Source organism: Triticum aestivum, chromosome 3A (genome assembly GCF_018294505.1).
Source record: "Triticum aestivum cultivar Chinese Spring chromosome 3A, IWGSC CS RefSeq v2.1, whole genome shotgun sequence".
NCBI lineage: Eukaryota > Viridiplantae > Streptophyta > Magnoliopsida > Poales > Poaceae > Triticum > Triticum aestivum.
In genome coordinates, this window is record NC_057800.1 from 671020642 (window position 1) to 671044436 (window position 23795).

Consider the following 23795-nt stretch of genomic DNA (forward strand, 5'->3'; position numbering starts at 1 on the left):
GCAAAACCGTCCCCAGTGCCGGTTGTATCGCCGACTCGCCCCAGAGGATGATTTTTATACATCCTGGGATAGAAACTTCCCAAAACTGCTCGAAGAAGTTATAGTGTTGGCCGGCCTATTCACGGAGCGCCACTAGCGAGGCAAGGGTACATCTCACGTGCTGCACTTCTGCATGGGCTATCTAGTGCTGTACATCTAACTAGCAGAGCCGAATAAGATAAACCCCACGGTAGCCAACTTTGATAGAATCCAAAACAATAAGGTGCATTCGGGGCGGAGGTTATTGCCATGTCCAATGCAGTTGCACTAGCGGCAGATCTCGGCGTAGTTCAGCCGGTCTTTGAAACAGACTCACAACTTTTGGTAGAAGCCTTGGATCTCCGGAAAGCTGACTCCTCACCGTATGCAGCCGTTATTGAGAATACAAAGTTTCAGCTGAAGTTGTGGTTTTCTAAATATGTTCTAGGGGTGTGTAGACGTAGTGCAAATTCAGTTGCACATGAACTAGCCAATGTTGGCAGAATGTACCCTGCAAACCATTATGTAGACTTTCAGTCGAATGTTCCAGCTCAAGTGGCTGAATGTGTCAGGTGATATACCTGACCACCGTTAAGTAATAAAGCTATGCTTTGCCCTAAAAAAACAATAAGGTGCGCATCAAGGGCACCTCCTCGCGCATTCCACCTCGTCAATTTTACTGTGCTAGTGAGAGAAAAAAAAACGTAAAAAAGCGCAGGACGTCGGTGCCTTCTTTTCTTTCTCTCTTTGTACACGCAACCTCCCCTTTCCTCCCTTCCCTAGGCTGCCGCCGCCACTGCCCCAGCTCCTCCGCCGCCCGGCACCACAGTACGCCGCCTCTATCCCCGCCCCGAGCTCCGCCGCCTCCACCACCGGCTCCTCGCTGTAGTGCCAGCACCGGCCCGAACACCAGCTTCCTCACCCCTCCCTTTCTTCCCCGAGTACGGCAGCGGGAGGAGGGCCGCGACGCCGCTGCCGAGCACGGTGGGACCACTTTCGTCTGATCTGTCGATTTGCCAGACTCAGGTCGACATCGCCGCCGCTGTCCAAGGTGAGGAAGAGGAGTGCGGCGGCGAGCTCTTCGAGTCCGGGCCCTCGCTGCTCGTCTTCCTGCTCATCATCCAGGGCGGCGGCATGGACCTCTCCTGCTACGGCGAGAGGCTGCTCAGCTCTGCGCGCTTCGCGCGCTCTCTCGACCTCCCCCCTCCCCGGCCCCAACCCCTTCCTGCTCGAGGTATCGCGTTGCTCCCTCCCTCCCTGCCATCCACCCTTCGTCCTGTGTTGCATCCAGCCATCCAGTGATATTGATTGGTTGCTTTTCATTGTGCCATGCGCCTGTAGGTTCCAGTTTGAGCTGCTGATGCGGCAGCCGCTGGATTTGATAAAAGGGCCTGCAAGCTGCAGAAATTTGGGAAAAAAAATACATGATGAGCCTATTAAACATGGTTTCTGTTTCACGTGGATCCTACTTAGTACAATATCCAACAATTTAGGCAATCGGACACTGATTTACCGAAATAGGCTTACGCCCCGCTATATTGATATAGCAACCACCCGATACAACAATCCGATCCACGCTGGGGCAAACAGCACAAGCACGCCCAAAAGAAATAACAAGAGAAAAATAAGAGAAGAAATGCCAACAACGCCGGATCGACGAAAGCTACGGCACACCGCGATCGTTGCGCCCACCGAAGATAACCACCACGCTCCAAAGCCACCGAGTTGCCGTGTACCAAGCACCACCTTCAAGAAGGAATGCGACGATGACGACGCTGCTGCCCGGACGAGTCCTAGGATTTCTCCCGGTACACGGAGGGTAGAGGGGGGAGAGGGTCACCCGACGCCCTTCAAGAAGGATGGTGGCGCCCGCAGGCGTCACCGCGTTGGTGCCGGCAAGACCCGACATGGATTTCTCCCGACCTCTCGCGCCCACCACCCAGGACCAACCTTCGGCTCCACCACACCCGCCGCCCACCAACATGCGCCAACAGTCACGAGGACACCGCCGTCGTCTCACCACGGCCAACGAAGCGAGGCCGGCCGGATCCAAACGAGACACCCGAAGACAAGGACCGGCAGCACCGCAGCCACGAGGGAGGGAACAACCTCCACCGGCTTAGGCGGTAGCAGACCGGGCATAGCAGCAGAGGCACACCAGACCCCCTGTCCGGCCAGGCCCTGCGTGGGCCCGTGAAGCTTCGCCGCCGTGCTGCAGCAGTCGCGGCACAGCAGCCGCCGTCCCTGTCGCGAGGAGCTCGCCGGAAACCACCGGAGAACAGCCCACTGCGGCCACCAGCAGGCCCGCCCGACCCAGATCGGGCCCGTAGGGCCTAGATCTGGGCCAGCCGAGCGCCGCCGGCCGCCGCAGGCCATGGGCCGTCACCGCCGCCAAGGGGCAACGCCTCCGCATCGCCGCCATCCAGATCCGTGCCGGAACACCGCCGGCCGAAGGGCTCCGCCGCCAGGACCGCTCACCCGAGCCGGGGTCCAGCGACGGGTGAAGAAGGAGGGCCGCCACCGCCGGACTGCGGGGCGCCGCGCGGGCAACGCCCGGCCGCGCCCGCCGGCGGCAGCGGCGAGGGGGAAGGGGGGCGGGGACTCGCGGGGAGGGGGAGGGGTGGGGAGCCGCCCCGGTCGCCTCGCTCGGGGAGGGCGACGCGGGGGGCACGGGGGGGGGGGCGCACTTAAGTTGGTCGTTCACCTCAGATTCCTTCGGACACTGATTTCAAGCCATGGTTCATCATGTTGCATATATTTGTACCGAATATTCACTCAGTTTTTTGTTAAATAAGCTACCTTTGTAGCTTCCATCATTTGGAAGATAAGTTTTTTTAGTTTAATAAATATAAGTTACTTCAGTCAGTTGTAATGGAATATTCATGTTTTGGACTTTGGCCATAATTTGCAGAAGGAAATGGATACTGCTGTCATTCAGAAGGACTTGGGCCTCCAGTTGGAGAAGCAATATTCGGGAAAACAGTATGCTTTTCGTGTATAAGGTACTTTTATCTACTTTCCACAAGAAAAATCCCATTTGAGTAGAAACTTGTATTTACTGTGCTAGATACTGTTACTTTTATCTACTTTCCGCAAGAAAAATCCCATTTGAGTAGAAACTTGTATTTACTATGCTAGATACTTATCCTGGGGTTCGGAGCCATTGGCATGGAAATTGCCAAGAGACTAAGACCATTTGGAGTGAAAATTCTTGCTATAAAAAGAAACTGGTCATCAAATACAGTGTCTTGTGGTAAGCTGCAGTAGTTGCAGTATCATTCCCTTATTAGATGTTGTGTTATCTTCCTCTCTCAAAATATTGCTATTGCAGATCTTGATGGGCTGGTTGACAAGAAAGGTGGTCCAGAAGATATGTACGAACTCGTTCGAGAAGCTGACATAGTTATAACTTGCATGACGTTAAACAATGAATCAGTTAATTCTTCTCTTTGTTCATTTATTTAATAAAAATTCTGCCAGTAATATCTCTATTTGACTTCAGTTAGGCGGTTACTAAGCTATAAATATTTATAGGTTGGGATTGTGGATCACAAGTTCCTGTCAGCTTTGAAAAAGGTACATGTATTTTTCTCCAATATACTTGTCTGCATCGTAGGAGATTTACATCTTCTCATTTCTTAAATCTTCTTCTGAGATTTATTTATTTTACGGAATAAATAAGCCATCATTCTTGATTCATCCTGTAAGAAGAAAATTTGTATATGAGGAAACATTAATCTTAGAATAGTGTTGGAGGATCAGATTGTGCTGGTGTATTCATTGGAATAACCATCAGAAAATGCCAAAGTGATCCCAGGAGCATATGTTCTTGTTTCAAAGAACAAGCGTGCTGCTCCAAGTTTTCAAAAGGAAAAGATATCAAGAATATTCATAGACGTTCGTGGAATGATACTGTATGTACAGCTCTTTTGGTAAAGTCTATAAAGAAATGCATACATATAGCCTCATGTGTTCCCCGCAAAAAAAAAAAGCGTCGTGTGTGTGCACCACTGCAGATCAAGGTTTTTTCCGAGTGGTAACCGAACAGAACTTTCGCTGACCCCCAAGAAACAGTGTAACTGTTCGACTTTTTTGAAAAAAAAAATGAATTCAAATGCTAAGACTGTCAAATAGGCTCTGTATGCATATGTTATCACAACTCACTGCCTCGTGTGGTGGTGAGGTCCATAACTTAGACCCTTGGAGGTCTTGGGGATTCCCCTATTGTCCCATCAATGTTTGCATCTTCTTCAGCTGTAAATGGTGCATAGCAAAATAGTGCAGCAGCGAGGGTTAAAACCCACACCCCACACGGAAAAAAGGCATGTGCGAGGTGACCAGTGGAATCCGTGAGAGTATGTGTGTGTGCCAGGTTAAAATTACATATTGTGACGCAAAAAAAATCAAGAATTTGTTTGAATACGCTCAGACGGAATAATTCTGAGATTTCCGAGATTTATCGCAATTCGGTTCTTCCGGCCCATTCCAAAAAAGAAAACCGGTATCGGAAAAAAAACTTGCTGCAGAAACACATGTGACAGGCATAACCGACCCCAATCGGCACAAATTATGGGATGTTTTAACTATTTAAATTAGGAAGATATCTTGTAACCTGGCCCTTACGCCAGCAGAAATAAGATATCCTGTTTTTTATTGTTTGGCTCTATGTAAAGAAGATCCTCTTAGAATATATTAATGAAACAAGAAATAATCAGCGTTATCTTCGAGCCTGTCCTCCACTATCAACCTAGCCGTACCGGGCTGGCGGTATTATCCATCATGAACTAAGGTTCATGGCATAGAGTTGATATTTTAGTATTTCTCTCCTTGCACACACATAAATGGACATATTTCATGACAAAAACTTACAGAGTGCATATATTATTTTGCAATCTACATATAGGATCTGTTTTTGATTTTTGGAAAACTGTGAAGTATGCACCTGACAGCAGAACTCCCATTCTCAATAACTGCCATGTTCTTGTAGGGATCATATCTCATCAATATTGCCAGAGGGCGCCTACTGGACTATACGGCTGTGTTTAATCACCTTGAGTCAGGTCATTTAGGTGGTTTAGGCATTGATGTTGCTTGGACAGAGCCATTCAATCCAGAGGATCCAATTCTGAAATTCCCAAATGTTATTATAACACCACATGTTGCAGGAATCACAGAGTTGGTTTGCACTTGTTTCTTTGCAATACACAGAGTTGGTTCTCATTTACCAATCATGTAGTTGTCGCTAGTAGTTATATCTTGACAACTCCTATAGTGACATTATACTATTTGTGTTAAAAGAACTTCTAGATTCAGAAGCGCCACATTTATTTATTTATTTTTGAGCCAACTGTGACGTTTTAATATCATTAGGTAGCATCAATTACATTAGCCTCTATAATACGTCTGGTGGATCATCTTTCCAAACAAAACTAGCACTAGAATCATATGATTTATGAGCTACCTCATTGGCTTCATGAGCACACTGTTTAAACATCACAGTGCCAATTTGGATGATCAGCTTTCCTGGCCACAGGCCTGGTATGAAAAGGCAGTATTCTGTTGGAAGAACTTTTTTTCTCATGACTAAAAGCATCAGTAAACAAGAACATATATGCTTAAACAAAATGGTTTATTCTTTATTGATATTAGCCACTTAGCAACCTCCTCTTTCTCTTTGCGCATAAATTCATGATTTTCCTTGTGGATTGTTGCTTCCCTTTTCGATATCCTAGAATTACTTTGAACTGAAGGACACCTCATTCAACCCCTGCTTAGATAGGCGTGTCATGTGCATTATCATTTCATTCTTAATAAAGGAAGTCACCACCATCATCATTAACTGTGTGTATTATCATTGAAATCTTCGACGCAAAAGAATTAAAGCTGGCTGACTTGTGTGACCATTTACCATTTCCTCTCGTACTGAATTTTGCTCTGCCTTTGTGTGCAGGTTGTTGGTGATGTTGCCCTCAAGCTTCACGCGGGGGAGCCATTCACCAAAATAGAATTTGTGAACTAGGCAAACTGAGTAGATGGCGGCATTGTTGATTTAATTTAAGACGTATAACTAGACCCAGAATCCACCCTTCGTCCTGTGTTACATCCAGCCATCCAGTGATATTGATTGGTTGCTTTTCATTGTGCCATGCGCCTATAGGTTCCAGTTTGAAGCGGACACCGTCGTCGTCCCTTAGATTCCCTCCTCCACCGCAGATCGACTCCACTTGCGTCGACTCCCGCCGCCGCCGGGGTATACTCCGCCAAGATCGCGCCACCACCGCTGCCGCCACTGGTATTTCCCTGCTCCTCTCTCCTTGCGCTAAACTGTACAAAATATATTATTTTCGTGGGCAAACTTATAGAAGTAGGATGGTCCTTTTTACCTTGGAGACATTGTCTTGTAGTGGAGGTTGGAGATGCAGAGCTTGGTGCAGCATATGGATAAGGCACGCCCAGTTTGACTTGTAGGTGTTGTTGATTTTATCATGCACTTCCATACAAAGATTAGAAGTAGAAGGTGTTCTGCTTACATTTTCCATGCAAAAAAAATTGACATTTTCATAGCATTACTGAATACAATTGTATTTGCATGACATTTATACACATTACTGAATGTACATTGCTGAAATTGAGCTCTTATGTACTCAGTGTCAGATACAAAGTTCAAGTATCAGTTCATATAAGGAATAGGCATCCTAACTTTGTAAAAGTAGATATGATAAACATAGGAACTTACTTCTGGTACTAATCCTTTGATGCTTTTCTTTTTATTGCCACCAGTATAAGATTAAGCTGGACAGCAAAATCTTGGATAGTATGTAACACCCTTTCTGCATATTCAGAATCTGTATGCAAACACACTCAATTTGATCTAACTTTTGTTGATAGGCATAAACCACTACACAACATTATATGCTAGGAACGACGGGATGCACGTCAGAAAACTTGTCATGAATGATGCTTCAACGGATGCTGCAGTCATCTCATCTCCGTCAGTCATGATGAAAAAACATATGATAATCCCCATAATCCAGTGTCAATATTACTGATTTCTCCATGTGCTATGCAGCTTACAGGCATGGAAAGAGAATAGGAAAAACGATATACTTGCAGCTTCAGGTTTTCTCTAAACTTTTGTTTGCTATCTTATTTAATCACATGTTCAATTGATAATACACAAATATTTGTCTACTTTCAGGCAGCATTGAGTTTGCTGCACATAGTTTGTTCCCTAGGGAATGTTCAGTCTGGTGAAACATGTTAAGAAGAAGTATGGAAATCCGCCTGTGTTCATTACTAAGAATGGTAAGTCGCTGAAGATTGTATAGTTCTCTGCCGATAAGATTTTTGCCCTTAAATAAATTGTCAGTGATAATTAACTACTTATATATGGCAGGCATGATAGGTTGAAATATGTCTTCAAGATGATAAGAGGATACAGTACCACAACGAATATGTTAGATGCTATAAGGTGATTTCATTTCTCTGTGCATATGCTAGAACTGAACCACCAACACTGAGCATCATCAATGTGTGCCACTGTAATCGCTGACCAGATTGGTACTTAAGTGCTCGATATGCAGCCTGAACTACTGCAGGTACTTTGTGTGGTTCTAACTATCCATGTTTATATTTAAATGTCAATAAGATCAGTATGGATGTGGAGCCATGGTTCTGCTCACTAGCGACAATGTGTATTCTTGCAGTTAGAATGGAGTTGTTTTAAATACTAGACTATCTACAGGACTGAGCGCTACAGGTGCAGAGGATAGTTCTTTCGATTAATTGTCGTGTTGAGGCAAGTGCATGGCGGACCTTTTCTCCGTATACTTGACTGTGTTGTTGACGCAGGTACACACCCTCCTCTCTTCTTCCTGATATTTTCCTTCCCCTTTCTTCCAGTGCCCTACTTCTAGACCATCTCATCTATGTAATCATGAAATTTCATTTTTCTAAAATTTAATTCAGGTCTATGAAAATAAGTTGAGTAGTCTGACCAGAGGATGACAGAGGACGTCGAGATTTTGATCCAGCAGCCTTGCCTCCTTTCGTCCGGCGTGCCGCCTGCAGGAGGTTACGTTCTAGATCTTCAGAATTTTTAGGTACTCACTCTCCCTTGATGCTCTTTGATCGAACCTACTTTGCAGGAAAGCGTGCCAGTAGTAAGAAGTTTTAGCAAGTCTGTTATTGAAAGTGCTGTAGGCACTGATGTGATCCGAGGTGACCAACCTGAGCAGCAGTTTAGTGAAGGTATACTCAGACCCGAGGATCCTAGAAAATTATAAATTATAGTTGTTTGCATAGCCAGATCATTGATGGGTGCATATTATTGTTTATACAAGCAAACTTAGTTGAGTAGTTCATTGATTAATTTGGACTAACTGAATGTGATCTTCCCAATCTAATATGTGTACTTCTAGCTCTAAGGACTAGCAAGAGTTAAATATTGCAGGTTGTAAATGATGGAACTCATATAACTGAATGTGAAGGAAGTAACGAGAGTTGCTAATTTCGTATTTTTGGTTTGTACAACTCAGGTGTTTGATACAGTTCTCCTAAAAAGGGAGAAGTGTCTGAGGTGATTTCTTCTATGCATGATATTACAGTGTCCTCCCGTATTTTCTGTTTTTTGTAGGCATGTTAAAATGTTGTTGTTCCTTTTGACCACACTAATGTGTCTGTCCACTCACCAGTCACCACGCCTAACTATTTTCTATTTATTTTTTTGTAGGAAATCTACTTGCTCTTTCAAGCTATGAATATTTTAGATCAGTATATTTTAAGGTTGTAAAGACTGATGTGTCGGCTAAAGCTTAAAGATCATAAATTCATTGTTTACCCTACCAAGTTTATTTCTCATTGAAGATTATTCTAGAAACTATATTATAAGCCCATTGCTACTTTTTACATGTAACTTATGGTATATCCTCATATATGTCAAGACTATAAAACAAGTGTCTTCGTCCTGCTCATACATCTTTTCATTATGATCTGTGTTAACCTCTCCCATTGCCTTGAGGTGCAAAGTGAATATGTTGATATTGATGTCATTTTATTCTTGACTAGATAAGGTCTAACCTTACTCTTGAATTTTCTTGGGGAAGTGTTCCAACCAAATGATGTGTGCACCCAATCATACAATAATGACCAATTGGTTGTAAACTTGTAGCAACCTGATAAGCTTTGTCCCATCGATTAGCAGGATCGGTGTTTCTCTTAGACATGTAAAGAAAGGTTACATGAGTTGAGATTAAGGATCAAACAAGACAGAAAAATGTGCTGAGTCAAGATAGGGCCGCATAGGAACGCCTCAGGAGGCCCGCCATTGGCGGGCCCCAACCACTAGTAAGTAGATAGCATAGCGTAGCTATGTCTCACTTACTGTGAGACGTAGCTTAGCCTTGCCACTCGCATGGCGCATCCGGAACATAGTTCATACATGTTTAACATTTTTCAAATACACAATTGAAATTATTTTTAGAATATATGTTTTGCTTTCTATTTTTTTTAAAAAAATTGTACATTTTTGGCGTACATCACATTATTTTTATAAACGTTTAATATATATCAAATATATATTTTATTTTAAAATACATTTTTAACTTTATTTAGTATGTGTTAATCATTTTTCAAGTACATGTGTAAACAATTTATTTGAATGTTAAAAAATATTTTTAACTACACAACATTTTTGTACATAGAATAAACGTTTTAAAAAAATCATTAACATATTATTGAATAGTGTGAACATATTTTTAGAATGTACTGTGTATTTATTTTAAGGGTACAATGTTTTTGGAATTACATGAACATTTTCTTTGCATGTATAAACGTTTAAAAAAATGTCATGTGCATTGTTTTGAAACGCATTAACATTTTTAAATGTTACAAAAATTAAATGCTATAAATAATGCTATGAAAATTAAACCATGCTAACAAATTTTTTACACCGTGTTTACATTTTTTTAAATTCTTGGTTTTGAAGAAAACTGACGTAAAATTAAGTTTTGTGATGTATTTAGTTGGTAAATTTCAAAAATATGGAAAAATAATAAAAAGAGATGGAAAGAGAATTACCCTGCTTGAAGCTACTTGGGTCGGCCCATTAGTAGCTACGCGAGGCGAGACGAGCTTGTCTCTCGCTGAGGGCAAGACATGTTCATCACGCACATAGCAACTTCCATTTAGACTTTATCGTCGTCGTTGAACTAGGGCATAGCCAGTAGCTGCCATGAGCTCTTGTGTCGCCGCATTCGTCTTCGCAACAACACGTTTTTTGCGCACCCGTCATCACTCGCGCATTGATCATCAGAGTCTCGTACTCCCTCCGTTCCTAAATGTAAGTCTTTGTAGAGATTTCACTATGAACCACATACGGATGTATATAGATGCATTTTAAGTTTAGATTGATTCATTTTGCTTCGTATGTAGTCCATCTAGTGGAATCTCTACAAAGACATACATTTAGGAACGGAGGAAGTACATGGCAGCATGCATGGTTCATGCGAGATCAACCCTAGACCTGACATATATCATTACATATTAATGTTAATTTTAGATCTTTAGATATTATTTATTCTATTTTTTGTTATATCTGTTAGGAATTACATACTCTTTTTTGATGTTTTGTTTGCCCTCAATATGCAAAGTCTCAGTTCGGAACTATTAGCCTGTCTTGGATACTACCATAGTACCATACAATCACACAAAGCAAATATTGATTTGGAAGTGTAGTTAGCTATTTTTGGTTGATGGGTTTCAAGAATGTAGATGGAATAATAACGTACCACCTTACTTTTGAAATTGAAAATCTGACCGAGGAGATGGAGCTCGCCCCGATCTCATTTCGGTTGATATGCAAAATCTGTAGACATTCCAGTATAAGTTCAAACCGAGAGCACATCATATGGCAATACTTTTTTGTGGTTATCGTCTCACTTGCCCTCACTATGCTTAAATGTTGGCTCCGCCTCTACCGGCATTTCTAATAGCTGCATGTCGTACGCTCTGGAGTCGGAACAATATATATTGGACCGCCAGCCCTATCCGCTACGTACTCGTGCGGCTCGGCTAAATTTGACATCTCGAGTTCGGGATTGTATACTCCAATAGTTAGCGATGCCCCATCGATGCCTCGCACTTGGCGGGGAACGACCACCTGGACTCGTGACTCCCCTTCTCCAGCGGTATCACCTGGCTCGTGTAGTTTTTCCAGTCGGCAGCCATGTTCCTGAGGTCATGCACCTTGTTCTCGAGCCCGATGCAACAGTTGGCGTGCATTGTGCACACCGTGTCCATCTTGCCATGGAACTGGCAGAAGCCATCGAAGAGTGCCGTATCCAGGAACATGAATTTGCTGTGCAACTCTCCAGCGGCGAGCTCGGCCTTGATCTCGTTGAAGACCGCCTGATCGTGGGTCGGCGGGAACCGTGATCTCGCCACGCGCCATCGCCTCAACATTTCCACCGTCCGGTTCGTGGACTTGACGTAGTAGAAGCCGGTGTTGGGTGCGTTTGTGAGCGCCTCCGCGTCACCATTGAAGCGGTCGGTGGAGACGGCCATGTCGGCGTAGAGGCTGATATGCCGGAACGGGTTGCGCAACCACATAACATCCACATCCTGCATGGACATAACATTAACTGACGATATCAGAGTGTATATTTTTTTTGTGAAATAATATCAGAGTGTATATATTTGAAGCGTATTACATTTTGGTTCACTTGTTGAAATGTGAATGAAAAATGATAATTTAGAGGCATGCATACGCAGCTAGCTGGCTCATTACGGTGAAAAGGTAGTTGTAGCCGAGCTGGAGGACGCGCTGCTGGATGGAGAGCTTGGCCCAGACGAGCTCAAGGTAGCTTTCCGTGAAGAAGCCGTTGGCGGAGCTGACATTGGCGGACGTGACCTCGAGGAGGTAGCAATGCGGGTGCGCGGCCTCACAGTGGGACATGGCGCCGGGGTCAACGGCGACGATGAGGGTGTGGTTGAGCAAGTGCGCGATCCCCTCGCCGTTCTTGAAGCTCTTGCGGAATAGGTCGAGGAGGGAGCCCGGCGCCGCCCACGCCTCGTTCACCGACGTTACGATCACCGTCCCGTCGTCGGTGGCCACCTTTGGCAGCAGCTCCGCGAGCCCTGGGAACCTCTCCTCCTGCATGTCCTGGAAATTTTACCATCAATTCGTAAGATTTTCAGAAGTATCGACCGGCCCGGGTGCACCCCAGGGCCGCACAACCCAAGCCAGAGCAGGCAAACCTTTTCCGCGCTCGAGAGGTTGGCGTGGCTAATCATCTGATGAGCCGATCCATTCCCCAAGCTGGATATGAATATGCCGACCAGTCGATCCCCGACCCGATCGGAGACGAGGAGGAGGAGCAGGAGGGTGGGCAGGAGAGCCCCCAGGAGGAACGAGGCCGAGTGGCTGACGCCGCCGTTGCGCTGCTTGCTCTTCAGGGCGATCGCCATGACCCGGAGCTGCCGTGGACTTGCACGGTAGAGGCTAATGGTACTGCTAGCTAGCCTGCAGAGGTATACTTAAACTCCTCTGCTAGGTGTATAGGTCGCCCGTATCTGCATGTGCATGAGAGGAGGTAGCAGAAGGTACGTCGATCCATGTGCACTCGTTGGTTTTGAATGATGTGGCAGTTGTACTTGCTTCCTGCTCCATGTGTACGGCAAGGCAACGCAAGGAAGATGTCAAAACGTACCTGCACACACATGGACGTACCGAAGAGCGCGCTGTTCTCCGGCTTGGCAATGGCCATGCCATGGAGGTATCTCGCGGCCGGCATATTCTGACTTTCTGACGGCCACCAGACGGACATAGTGGCCAATGGCCATGATGATCCCGAGGTCAGAGGTGAGATGGCAGCATGTGCATGAGCGACAAGAGAGACCGGTACGTACCTACGATAGTGTAATTTAGCGTGCTAACACTCCGGAGAGTGCAATGGTGGCCGGGCTCTAGGGAGCTCGTTATTTGGTTCTCATCGAATACATTTCCTACGTCTTAAAAAAACTGAAAAATAAATAAGCATAGGCATATATGTATGATATTTCTTGAACATATATTTCATCAGTCTTGCTATGTCTCAGTCGATTGTTGAGATACATGCAATTTTTCTTTTTAGTTGTTTCTTTATTCTTTCTTACATGTTATAACACTTGACTGAGACTTGGTTCGACTTAGACTTAGCCACACCCTATATTCATATGTGATATACTCCCTCCGTTTCATTTTACTTCACATATTAGATTTGTCTTAAGTCAAAACTTTGAAAGTTTGATCATGTTTATAAGAAAAAACTACAAACATTCATGATAATCGTATACAAAGAAAAGACTAATGCATAGATTAAAATGGTTTTTTGCTTTACTGTATTCGGGCCAAATTATTTTGTCTTTTTATGTAGCATGCAAATAACTGATTCTTTAATGAAACTTCTACTTAGGGAACATGTATATGTATTTGTAGATATTTTTTCTACGTTTAAATATGTTTTGATTTTTTGAAAAGGGTTCCATGGGACCCATCCTATAAAGCGCCCCACTCGCTGGCACCCTTCCTATCTACAATAAACATGTATACTGTCTCGTATTGCGAAGGATAAGAATTTGCATTCATTTTTGAACAAATTTCCGTCGGAATATTTGTTCGAATCACGGCGCAGATCAAGGGATGCAGAAGGATCCGCAGGTGTGTACCCCCCGCACCTGCATGTCCCTGCTAATTTTCGATGTTTTTAGGTACAAGGACCCTTCTCCATCTTTCCTGGCGTATAGGTTACGATATTGTTGCATTCATGAGCAGTGATTACTTGATTGGCTTGCAATGTTCATTTCTATTTTCCCTTATGTACTTCTAGCATTCAACATTTACATTGAGTCTGTTTAATTATGTCGAAACCAGGTCGAAAATAAAGATCCAGTTTTTCCAGTTTATATGGAAAAACTGAATTGTAAACCTTAACAACCCGAAGTGCAACACATCTTGCCGAAGGAAGAGAGCATAAAAAAAACATCAAGCGCATGATTATCACACAACACAAGGATCAACGACCAAACGTATAGAGATGGATATCAATGGTTAGGGTGATGCAACACATAATATGGGCCAGTTCTTTTGACAACTTAAAAATTAAGCCACCTCCTCCCCAGCCTTTTTCCATAAGCTGTCTGAGGGAGTCCTGGATTAGGGGGTCTCCGGACAGCCGAACTATATCCTTTGGTCGGACTGATGGACTATGAAGATACAAGATTGAAGATTTCGTCTCGTGTCCGGATGGGACTCTACTTGGCGTGGAAGGCAAGCTAGACAATACGGATATGTATATCTCCTCCTTTATAACCGACCTTGTGTAATCTTAGACCCCTCCAGTGTCTATATAAACCGGAGGGTTTTAGTCCGTAGGACAACATACAATCATACCATAGGCTAGCTTCTAGGGTTTAGCCGCTCCAATCTCGTGGTAGATCAACTCTTATACTACTCATATTATTAAGAATAATTAAGTAGGACATAGGGTTTTATCTCCATCAAGAGCGCCCGAATCTGGGTAAAACATCGTGTCCCCTGCCTCCTGTTACCATCCGCCTTAGACGCACAGTTCGGGACCCCCTATCTGAGATCCGTCGGTTTCGACACCGACATTGGTGCTTTCATTGAGAGTTCTTCTGTGCCATCGCCGTTAGGCTTGATGGCTCCTTCGATCATCGATAGCGATGCAGTCCAGGATGAGACTTTTCTTCTCGGACAGATCTTTGTATTCAGCGGCTTCGCACTGTGGGCCAACTCGCTTGGTCATCTGGAGCAGATCGAGAGTTACGCCCCTGGCCACCAGGTTAGGTTTGGAAGCTTAAACTACACGGCCGATATCCGCGGAGACTTGATCTTCGACGGATTCGAGCCCCTGCTTAGTGCGCCACACGGTCACGATGAGCATGATGTAGCTCTACCATCGGACAGTGTCCAGGAGATCGCGCCGGCAACCGTTCCGGCCCTCAATTCGGAACCAGTTGCGCCATCCATGGACGGCTGGATAGACCCCGCCACGGAGGCCGCACTCTCATCGACGATCGAGCCGAGTATCGACCTTACCCTTCATAGGAGCCGTGACGCCGAACTACCGGATTCCTCCCCGGCCACAGACTCCGAACCGCATGCGCCCCTGCCTATCGAATCCGATTGGGCGCCGATCATGGAGTTTACCTCCACGGATATTTTTCAGCACTCGCCCTTCGACGACATACTGAACTCATTAAGGTCTCTGTCCTTGTCAGGAGAGTCCTGGCCGAACTATGTCCGACAGGATTGGGATGCGGATGACGAAGAAATTCGCCGCCCACCCACCACCCACTTAGTAGCCACTGTGGATGACTTAACCGACATGCTCGACTTCGACTCCGAAGACATCGACGGTATGGATGACGATGCAGGAGACGAAGAGGAACCACTGCCCACAGGGCACTGGACAGCCACCTCATCATATGATATATACATGATGGACACACCCAAAGAAGGCAATGGCGACGAGACAGCGAAGGATGACCCCTCCAATAAGCAACCTAAGCACCGACGTCAGCGGCGCCGCTCTAAGTCTCGCCAAAGCAAAAGCGGTGACACCAGCACAGGAGATAATAGTACTATGGACAGTGCCAAAGATGACAACAATCCCCTCCAGCAAGATTTAGGGCAGGAGGATGGAGAAGCCAGCCCTCCAGAGAGAGCGGCAGGTGGAGAGGCGGAGGATGATGATTACATGCCTCGCTTTGAAGACGAGGCAAGCCTCGACGATGAAGAATTCGTCGTGCCTGAGGATCCCGTCGAATAAGAGCGCTTCAAGCGTCGACTTATAGCCACGGCAAATAGCCTTAAGAAAAAGCAACAGCAGCTTCAAGCTGATCAAGATTTGCTAGCCGACAGATGAACCGAAGTCCTTGTGGCCGAGGAATATAAACTCGAACGCCCCTCTAAGAGTTACCCAAAGCGTAGGTTGCTACCCTGACTAGAGGAGGAAGCACTCAAATCTACATCTCCAGCATATGATGCGGCTGACCGACCACCTCGTGGCTGCGACAGAGAGGCACTTCAGCCAAAAACTCAGCCCGCACCCCGACGCCACTCAAATAAAAATGACAAGGCACGGGAAACATGCTAGACCTGCGAGACGTATTGGAGGACAAAGCAAAACATGCAAAATCGATCTATGGATCACGAGGGTGCGCCACTATGCGAGACGATAACTATCATGCCAGATACAGTAAAAGTAAGTCCGGCCGGGCCGAACACAACAGACAAGATTCAATTGAGATGCATCGCGATATAGCCCAGTACAGAGGCGCCGCACACCCCCTATGCTTCACAGACGAAGTAATGGATTATCAAATCCTAGAGGGTTTCAAACCCATAAATATAGAATCATACGACGGCACAACAGATCATGCGGTATGAATCGAGGACTTCCTTCTGCACATCCACATGGCCCGCGGTGACAATCTACACGCCATCAAATACCTCCCACTTAAACTCAAAGGACCAGCTCGGCATTGGCTCAACAGCCTGCCAGGAGAATCCATTGTCTGTTGGGAAGATCTGGAAGCCGCATTCCTTGATAACTTCCAGGGCACTTATGTGCGACCACTAGACGCCGATGACTTAAGCCACATAATTCAGCAGCCAGAGGAATCGGCCAGGCAATTCTGGACACGATTCCTAACAAAGAAAAATCAAATCATCGACTGTCCGGATGCAGAGGCCCTAGCAGCTTTCAAGCACAACATCCGCGATGAGTGGCTCGCCCGACACCTTGGCCAGGAAAAGCCGAAATCTATGGCAGCCCTCACAACACTCATGACCCGCTTTTGCGCGGGAGAAGACAGCTGGCTGGCTCGCATCAATAATATATCAAAGAACCATGATACTTCGAATACCAAAAATGGCAATAGCAGGTCACTTCGCAACAAACACAAGCGCCGCATCAATAGCGATAATACGGAGGATACGGCAGTCAATGCCGGATTCAAAGGCTCTAAACCCGGTCAGCGGAAAAAGTCATTCAAAAGAAGCACTCCGGACCCGTCCAGTTTGGACCATATACTCGATCGCTCATGTCAAATACACGGCACCCCCGACAAGCCAGCCAACCACACCAACAGGGATTGTTGGGTGTTCAAGCAGGCCGGCAAGTTAAATGCTGAAAACAAAGATAAGGAGTCACATAGCGATGACGAGGAGGAGCCCCGGCAGCCGAACACCGGAGGACAGAAGAGGTTCCCCCCCACAAGTGCGGACGGTGAACATGATATACGCAACCCACATCCCCAAGAGGGAGCGGAAGCGTGTGCTAAGGGACGTATATGCGTTGTAGCCAGTCGCCCCAAAGTTCAACCCATGGTCCTCCTGTCCGATCACCTTTGATCGCAGGGACCACCCCACTAGTATCCGTCATGGCGGATTTGCCGCGCTGGTCTTAGACCCAATCATCGACGGATTTCACCTCACTTGAGTCCTTATGGACGATGGCAGCAGCCTGAACCTGCTTTATCAGGACACAATGCGCAAAATGGGCATAGACACCTCAAGGATCAAACCCACAAAAACAACCTTTAAAGGCGTCATACCAGGTGTAGAGGCCCATTGCACGGGCTCAATCACGCTCGAAGTGGTCTTCGGATCCCCGGATAGCTTCCGAAGCGAGGAGTTAATCTTTGATATAGTCCCGTTCCGCAGTGGCTATCATGCACTGCTCGGGCGAACCGCATTTGCGAGATTCAATGCGGTACCGCATTATGCGTACCTCAAGCTCAAGATGCCAGGACCTCGGGGGGTCATCACAGTCAATGGAAACGTAGAGCGCTCTCTCCGCACAGAGGAGCACACTGCGGCCCTCGTAGCATAAGCACAAAGCAGCCTTTTAAGGCAATCCACCAGTTCGGCGATTAAAGACCCGGACTCCTTCAAGCATGTCCGGAGTAATCGGCAGCAAGACCGCCTGGCACGTTCCGAGCTCGCATAGCAATGCGGCTCCCACCCTAGTCCCAGCCAAACGGAAAAATCTGTGCCCCGCGTACATAATTACGCATTGAAAATACCATGGGCACAGGTGGGGAGGGGGGCACGACTACGGCACGCCCCAAGACGCGACTCAACCGCACTAGGGGCTTCCCGCCTTATTATTTTTTCTCTCTTTCAGGACTTTACTCTCTGGAAACCCCGTCCGGCAGTATGTTTGCTGGACACACGATACAACAACCAAGGAGGCAGAAAGCTACGTCGCATCAAGGAATTCCCAGGTGGTCTCTGATAACGAGTGAAATACCTGCTTTCAATACCATTTCTCAGCTTGCCCTTGGAGGGGACATGTCAAACAGTCCTACTTTTTTCTTATCGCACTAATTGTATCATTCTGCTTCGACACACCTTTTTGAATAAACAATGCATAGCACTAGACTATTACCGCATTCTCTATTCTCTCTTTTTTATACATATATATGTCCATTCATGACATTCAGCACCCGTACACTCTGGTACGGCCAATACGCCAGGGGCTTAAGCGTGCCCCATAATACGACGTGAGAAATCCGAACACTTTCGACAGTGCGGCACCCCGAAATTATAGCATTATATGCATCAGCTCCGAATCATGTCTTGGGTCAATAGTTGGGTTTGCCCGGCTCCCATGTTTTGGTACATTACGTTCCGCTATATCGGCTAAGGTAGCACTGGGAGAACTACTGCGATTGTGCCCCGGTTCAGCTGGGCTAAGCACCTTGTTAGAGAAAGATAAAACTGACTATCATGATAAGGCGAGAGACTGGTCGCTGTTCGAGAGGTTTCGAGTCCCTAAAGACTTATGCCGCTTAGAGCGAGGAGTCGGCTTTGTCCGGCTTAAGGCGTGTATAGCGCCCCGAATTCGGCCTTCCGAATACTAGGGGCTTCGCCAAAATTTAAAATTATAGAATTCTATGGCTAAGTGAGAGTGATAAAGCATTATAGTCTGATTGCCTTGTTCGTTGTGCTGAGCACCTCCCTCAAAGGACCCAAAAATGGAAAAAAAAGTGCTCAGGTTTATCCCGAACACCCCAGCACTCGTGGCATGGTGGCAGACGCTGACGACTAGCCATCTCTCAGATTTAATAAACAGCCGAACAGAAGGTAATATTTTAAATTCAAACAAGTGTTGCATAGCGCATATGAACAAGTTTTCATAATACAGGATCACACGAGCAAGTTTATTCAAAAATTACATCCTTCGCACACTCGTCCGCCACAAGACGGGCACCCTTCAGGACACCCTCATAATACACCTCGGGGTGGCGATGCTCCTTGCCCTGCAGCGGCCCCTCCTTCACCAGCTTCTAGGCGTCCATCTTGGCCCAGTGCACCTTTGCACGGGTAAAAGCCCGGCGTGCACATTCGATGCAGACGGACCGCTTGATGACTTCCAGCCGTGGGCAGGCATCCGCAAGCCGCCTCACCAGGCCGAAGTAGCTGTTGGGAAGGGAGTCGCCAGGTAAAGCCCTTCATGGCCTGTTCGGCCGCCTTGTGCAGCTCGACCAGTTGCTTCAGCTGGTCGCTCACAGGCATCAGGTGTTCGCTCCTAGTATACTGAGACCAGAACAACTTCTCCGTCGAGATTCCCTCCTCGGCCTGGTAATATTCCGCAGCATCCGACACGCTGTGGGGCAAATCTGTGAATGCCCCTGGAGAACTCCGGACTCGGGTAAGTAACAAGTAATTTACTTGCACATGCTTGCTTTGCATATTGAATGACTTACCTGCCGCTATCTTCCTCATCGCCTCAATCTCCTGGAGGGCTTTTTGGGCTTCAGCCTTGGCATTCTTCGCGCTCTCGAGGGCCGCGGCAAGCTCAGACTCTCGCGTCTTCGAGTCAAACTCCAAAACCTCGTGCTTCGTCACAAGAGCCTGCAGCTCTTGCTGCACCTCGCCCACCCGTGCCTCTTGCTTTTCCCGCTCGATGCGCTCCTGGGCCGCTTTGTCTTCAGCCTCGGACAGCGCTTGCTTCAGGGTCGCCACTTCGGTCGTGGCCCCTGGCAAATTCATGATGATCCTGTCATTTCGCAATCGCATCTTTTTTTGTGTGTGTATATATTCGTCATCCAGGGTAAATAATTCTTATTCTTCACCCCAGCCCTTTCAGCGTTCAAACCATCCTTCATGAGCCAACTACCAGCAAACTAGACGAGGCAAGGTTATTGGTTTGCCTTTGTGATCCGACCACCAGCAAATTAACTAGACGAGGTAAGATTATGGTCTTCGTGATCCAACCACCAGCAAACTAGCTGAGGTAACTTTCCTTCTTGGTAACGTAATATTACGACACAAACTAGCCGAGGTAACTTTCCTTCTTGGTAACGTAATATTACGACACACCGACGTGACACCAGATTACGCACATATTTCTTTTTTTTCTTTTTGCCTCCGTGAGCCAATGACCATGAAACTGAAGTAAAAGTGTACCGAGAGGTGACATTTCCCACATAAAATTCCTGATTCGTGTAAGGAAACTGCCGTTTATTTATTTATAAAACCAGTATTTCACACGTCAGGACAAGAAAACAATGAAATATGCATCACTATAGCTTATTGTAAAATCACACGAAATAAGAATAATCAGCAAGACCAAAATCAGAGGCCATAAGAACTTCTCACATGGCCTCGTGTGCCCATAAAAGTTTGCAATATAAAACTGTTTTCTACAGATTCGTGCAACATAATGACTATAACTATATCTCCCATGCATTGGTACTATATAACTAAAACTGGCACATGCTGAGTGTCTCCAGATACTTCGTCTCCAAGTTGCTTACAAACAGCTTCTTCCTTCCTTGATTATAGCAGATTCCCTATTCGCCATTTTCCTGATAAAATCACAAAACGTGGATCAAGTGAGATAAGGTCACCTAAAAAAATACATGCGTATTTGCATATGGTGCAACCGATGAACCAGAATTGCTCATCATGTACATTCTACCAAAAAAAATTTCTCCCATACCTTACAAAAAAATGCAAGGCAAATTCAAGCAGTGACTTTCATAAGGCAATAACACAATAGCCCTAAAGTCGATTCACACTAGGGGAATTCTGCAAAGAGTAGAAAACAATATGTTTCCATGGAGTTCATCATGATTGATGACAATAACTAGAGCTTAGTTATATGGTGCGGCTTCACGTGGATCACTCAACAATGCTAGTTGGAAACAAATACCTTCCTTTTGACATTGGATATTTGTTCTTCCATGAGAATGACGAAATGGTAGAAGAACATGCCAACAAAAATTAACACCTAGCATGCACCCAAACTACAAGCTGGAGAAAAATTGCAAGAACCCAAACTACAAGCTTAAGAAAATTTGCAAGAGGCTAGATACCAAGGTCGCAGCTATGCTTGCGTTGTGGTAGATGTCGCAGGACGCCTATGCAATTTCTGTTGACCAGCTCAATACCAACATAGAACTGCTACCTAACTAGAGGTCAACGAGGCAACACAAGACATGTAAAATTTAATATTGCTATGCAATTTTATTCCACTAGTTCCAAACAATCGAACACATTACAAAATATGCAACCCAAAAATCCTGGTTCTGAAATTGATAAATGGGTTCTTCCCCATTACAGTTTCCAGAAACCAGTGGCTCCAACATGATGATTTTGGCAGAACTTTAGGAAAAACTTACAACAACTACTATTGTTCTCTAGTGAAAGATCGCACTAAAAATACATGGACACATCACACATTGTGCGAAGGTAGAGTAAAGGGTAATGCCATCATCAAGATCACGTTTTACAAGACATCTTTTTTGGATCAATAAACATGTACAAAGTTCTATGAGGTAACTAAAGGCCATGTATCGTCATATAATGTGTTGATTCCAGAATGATTAGTTTTGCTAAGCATACCTAATGTTGCCATTAGAGTGTCCAAAACTGAAATGAATAGTGCTAATGGAAATAGTACAGTACATGTTGAACTCAAACTCAGAAGAGAATGAGTGCGTTTCCTTGAGAGGAAAAACCTAGACATGCCCATGCAAATGTGATTGTGTCGGGCTATTTTTCTTTAAAACAAACATCAATTGGTGAGATTTGTCATGTTCCTTCAATGGATCTTCCAAGAATGCAAGTGTAGCAACTTTATTATGTTTGTTATTGATCCTACTAATCAGTGGAGTTACTTTTCAGAAAGAAGATTAAAAAAATAGGAGCTACAAATCTGTAACAAAAACACTTAAGTGTCAACTGAACCAAAACTTGCGAAATCATCTTGCTATTCTCGGTTGCTGTGTCCATGAACAAGGTCAGTCGGAGCTAAAACAAGACGAACCAAAATAGAAACAGGATTGGGACCCCTCAACAGTTAAACTAATACACTGAGAGGTCCTAATCCTGTTTGTAAGAATTCTGAGAGACAAAGATAAGAGATATAGGGCAAAAAATAAATAAATAAATAGGAACATGTCCAACTAATACATTTTCCAAACTTGCATGCAACATAGATTGCATCGCTTGTTTGCATCAACGTAAAATTGGAGCATGTCTAGTTTAATTCTTCTGTTCAGTGTGTATCAACAGATCAAAACTAGAAATAAATAGGTGCTTAACCACTCATCATTCGCCTTAAGCACATTGTAAAAATGTGAAAAGCAAACCTGAGAAAGGTTAGTGTACTGAAGGCGTATGCAGTGCTTTCACAGAGGTGACAAAGGTTAGTGTACTGAAGGCGTATGCAGTGCTAGTTGCTACTGTGTCTCACTAGTCTTCAGGTCTGCAACTACATAAAGTTCTGAAGCGTCACTAATGTTCAGTTCTGAAGCAGATTCAGAATGATGGGATGCCATCCTAAATACAGTAGCAGCATCCCTACTCCATTCCAAGTGAAAATGGCTGGAACTGGTTCTTTTTTTTGTAGCAGTGGAGCTCTAAAGAAGACATAAGGAATAATAGTTCATCTAAAACAGAGAAGATAGACAAGAAACAGGGCTATCACATTTGGCTGGACCTAAGAAGATACTCTGGTGTTGTTCCTCCTCCGCAGCTTCTCCTCTTGCATGATCCCCACCTCCTTGATTTGATCCCACATACGAGCTAAGGTTTTCTCCATCACCCCCTTCAATATGCAAGCTCATCTCCTTTCTTGGTCTTTTTACTCTTTCTTTACCCTGTTCCTCAAAAATCTAGAACCCTGACCCTAAAAATTAAGAAATTCATGGAGAAGAGGGAATGGAAGAGGAAGGTATTACCAACGAGAAGACCGCTGACGATGGAGAGGGACGCCAGAAAAGGTCGTTGCCGCCGCCGAGCTCGCACCAGATTGATGCACTGCCCAGTTCGCCTCCTGGTCGCTACCGCATGAAGAGGGAAAGGGGGAGTAATCCACGCAGGAGAGAGAGGGGTAGCCCTTGCTTCAATATTGTCCCTCCGGCGTCATGGACATGGTTGCCTCCGCCTCCGCAAACCGCAATCGCCAGCCAGGAGGGGCTGAGGAGATAGGAACGTCCTCGAAAGTGAACCGCTCGCACCTGATTAGAAAAGACACGGGTAGGGGTGGAGACATACAGTGGGCTAGCTCCAAAGGACCAGTCAACCATCGAATCAACTTAAGCAAGGTAAATTTACGGCGGTAGACGTGGAATAATATTTTTTTATCGGTCGAGGATTCGTTAAGCCACACTATTGCTCGGTCGAATGACTGGGGTGAAGAATTACTTATTCTTCACCCTGGGTCCTTAATAGACTTTCTATATACATATATATATAT

At 45.5% G+C, this 23795-nt stretch overlaps 2 protein-coding genes and 1 long non-coding RNA gene across 12 annotated transcripts; 1 reads left to right on the forward strand and 2 right to left on the reverse strand.

The window, feature by feature from the left end:
- The first annotated feature begins 778 nt into the window (after positions 1-778).
- On the forward strand, positions 779-8984 carry LOC123063100 (putative 2-hydroxyacid dehydrogenase HI_1556). Of its 9 annotated transcripts, XR_006430060.1 has the most exons (14): positions 779-1252; positions 2930-3020; positions 3157-3271; positions 3350-3453; positions 3553-3594; positions 5969-6079; positions 6176-6310; positions 6423-6482; positions 6907-7323; positions 7415-7616; positions 7725-7869; positions 7987-8268; positions 8556-8596; positions 8750-8984. XR_006430060.1 is itself a non-coding variant. In XM_044486839.1 (6 exons), the coding sequence occupies exons 2-6, from the start codon at positions 3003-3005 to the stop codon at positions 5252-5254; spliced, it is 528 nt and encodes a 175-aa protein (XP_044342774.1). In that variant the 5' UTR covers positions 779-1252; positions 2930-3002; the 3' UTR covers positions 5255-5961. The 9 variants fall into 9 exon arrangements, 2 of the variants coding, with proteins under 2 accessions (XP_044342774.1, XP_044342773.1); XR_006430061.1 differs by having other exon boundaries at positions 7987-8091; positions 8166-8984; XR_006430065.1 differs by having other exon boundaries at positions 7763-7869; positions 7987-8091; positions 8166-8984.
- Positions 8985-11130: 2146 nt separating this feature from the next.
- On the reverse strand, positions 11131-12483 carry LOC123057127 (uncharacterized protein At4g15970-like). The gene is made up of 3 exons (XM_044480256.1): positions 12274-12483; positions 11804-12178; positions 11131-11637 (listed from the first exon to the last, which is right to left on the reverse strand). The coding sequence occupies exons 1-3, from the start codon at positions 12481-12483 to the stop codon at positions 11131-11133; spliced, it is 1092 nt and encodes a 363-aa protein (XP_044336191.1).
- An 8173-nt stretch (positions 12484-20656) lies between these two features.
- LOC123063102 (uncharacterized) lies at positions 20657-23563 on the reverse strand. Of its 2 annotated transcripts, none has more exons than XR_006430067.1 (2): positions 23278-23563; positions 20657-23196 (listed from the first exon to the last, which is right to left on the reverse strand). It is a non-coding gene; the product is annotated as an uncharacterized lncRNA (long non-coding RNA). The 2 variants fall into 2 exon arrangements; XR_006430066.1 differs by having other exon boundaries at positions 20657-23211.
- Between the last annotated feature and the right edge of the window lie 232 nt (positions 23564-23795).

Excerpts from the sequence above, each read along its gene's own strand:
- LOC123057127 (XM_044480256.1), bottom strand. The coding sequence starts at position 12,483 with ATGGCGATCGCCCTGAAGAGCAAGCAGCGCAACGGCGGCGTCAGCCAC. Across the intron at positions 12,179-12,273 it reads ACCTCTCGAGCGCGGAAAAG|GACATGCAGGAGGAGAGGTT; the intron begins GTTTGCCTGCTC and ends TAAAATTTCCAG. Across the intron at positions 11,638-11,803 it reads GCTACAACTACCTTTTCACC|GATGTGGATGTTATGTGGTT; the intron begins GTAATGAGCCAG and ends ATGTCCATGCAG.
- LOC123063100 (XM_044486838.1), top strand. The coding sequence starts at position 2,901 with ATGTTTTGGACTTTGGCCATAATTTGCAGAAGGAAATGGATACTGCTG. Across the intron at positions 3,021-3,156 it reads GTATGCTTTTCGTGTATAAG|ATACTTATCCTGGGGTTCGG; the intron begins GTACTTTTATCT and ends TTACTATGCTAG. Across the intron at positions 3,454-3,552 it reads TGACGTTAAACAATGAATCA|GTTGGGATTGTGGATCACAA; the intron begins GTTAATTCTTCT and ends AAATATTTATAG.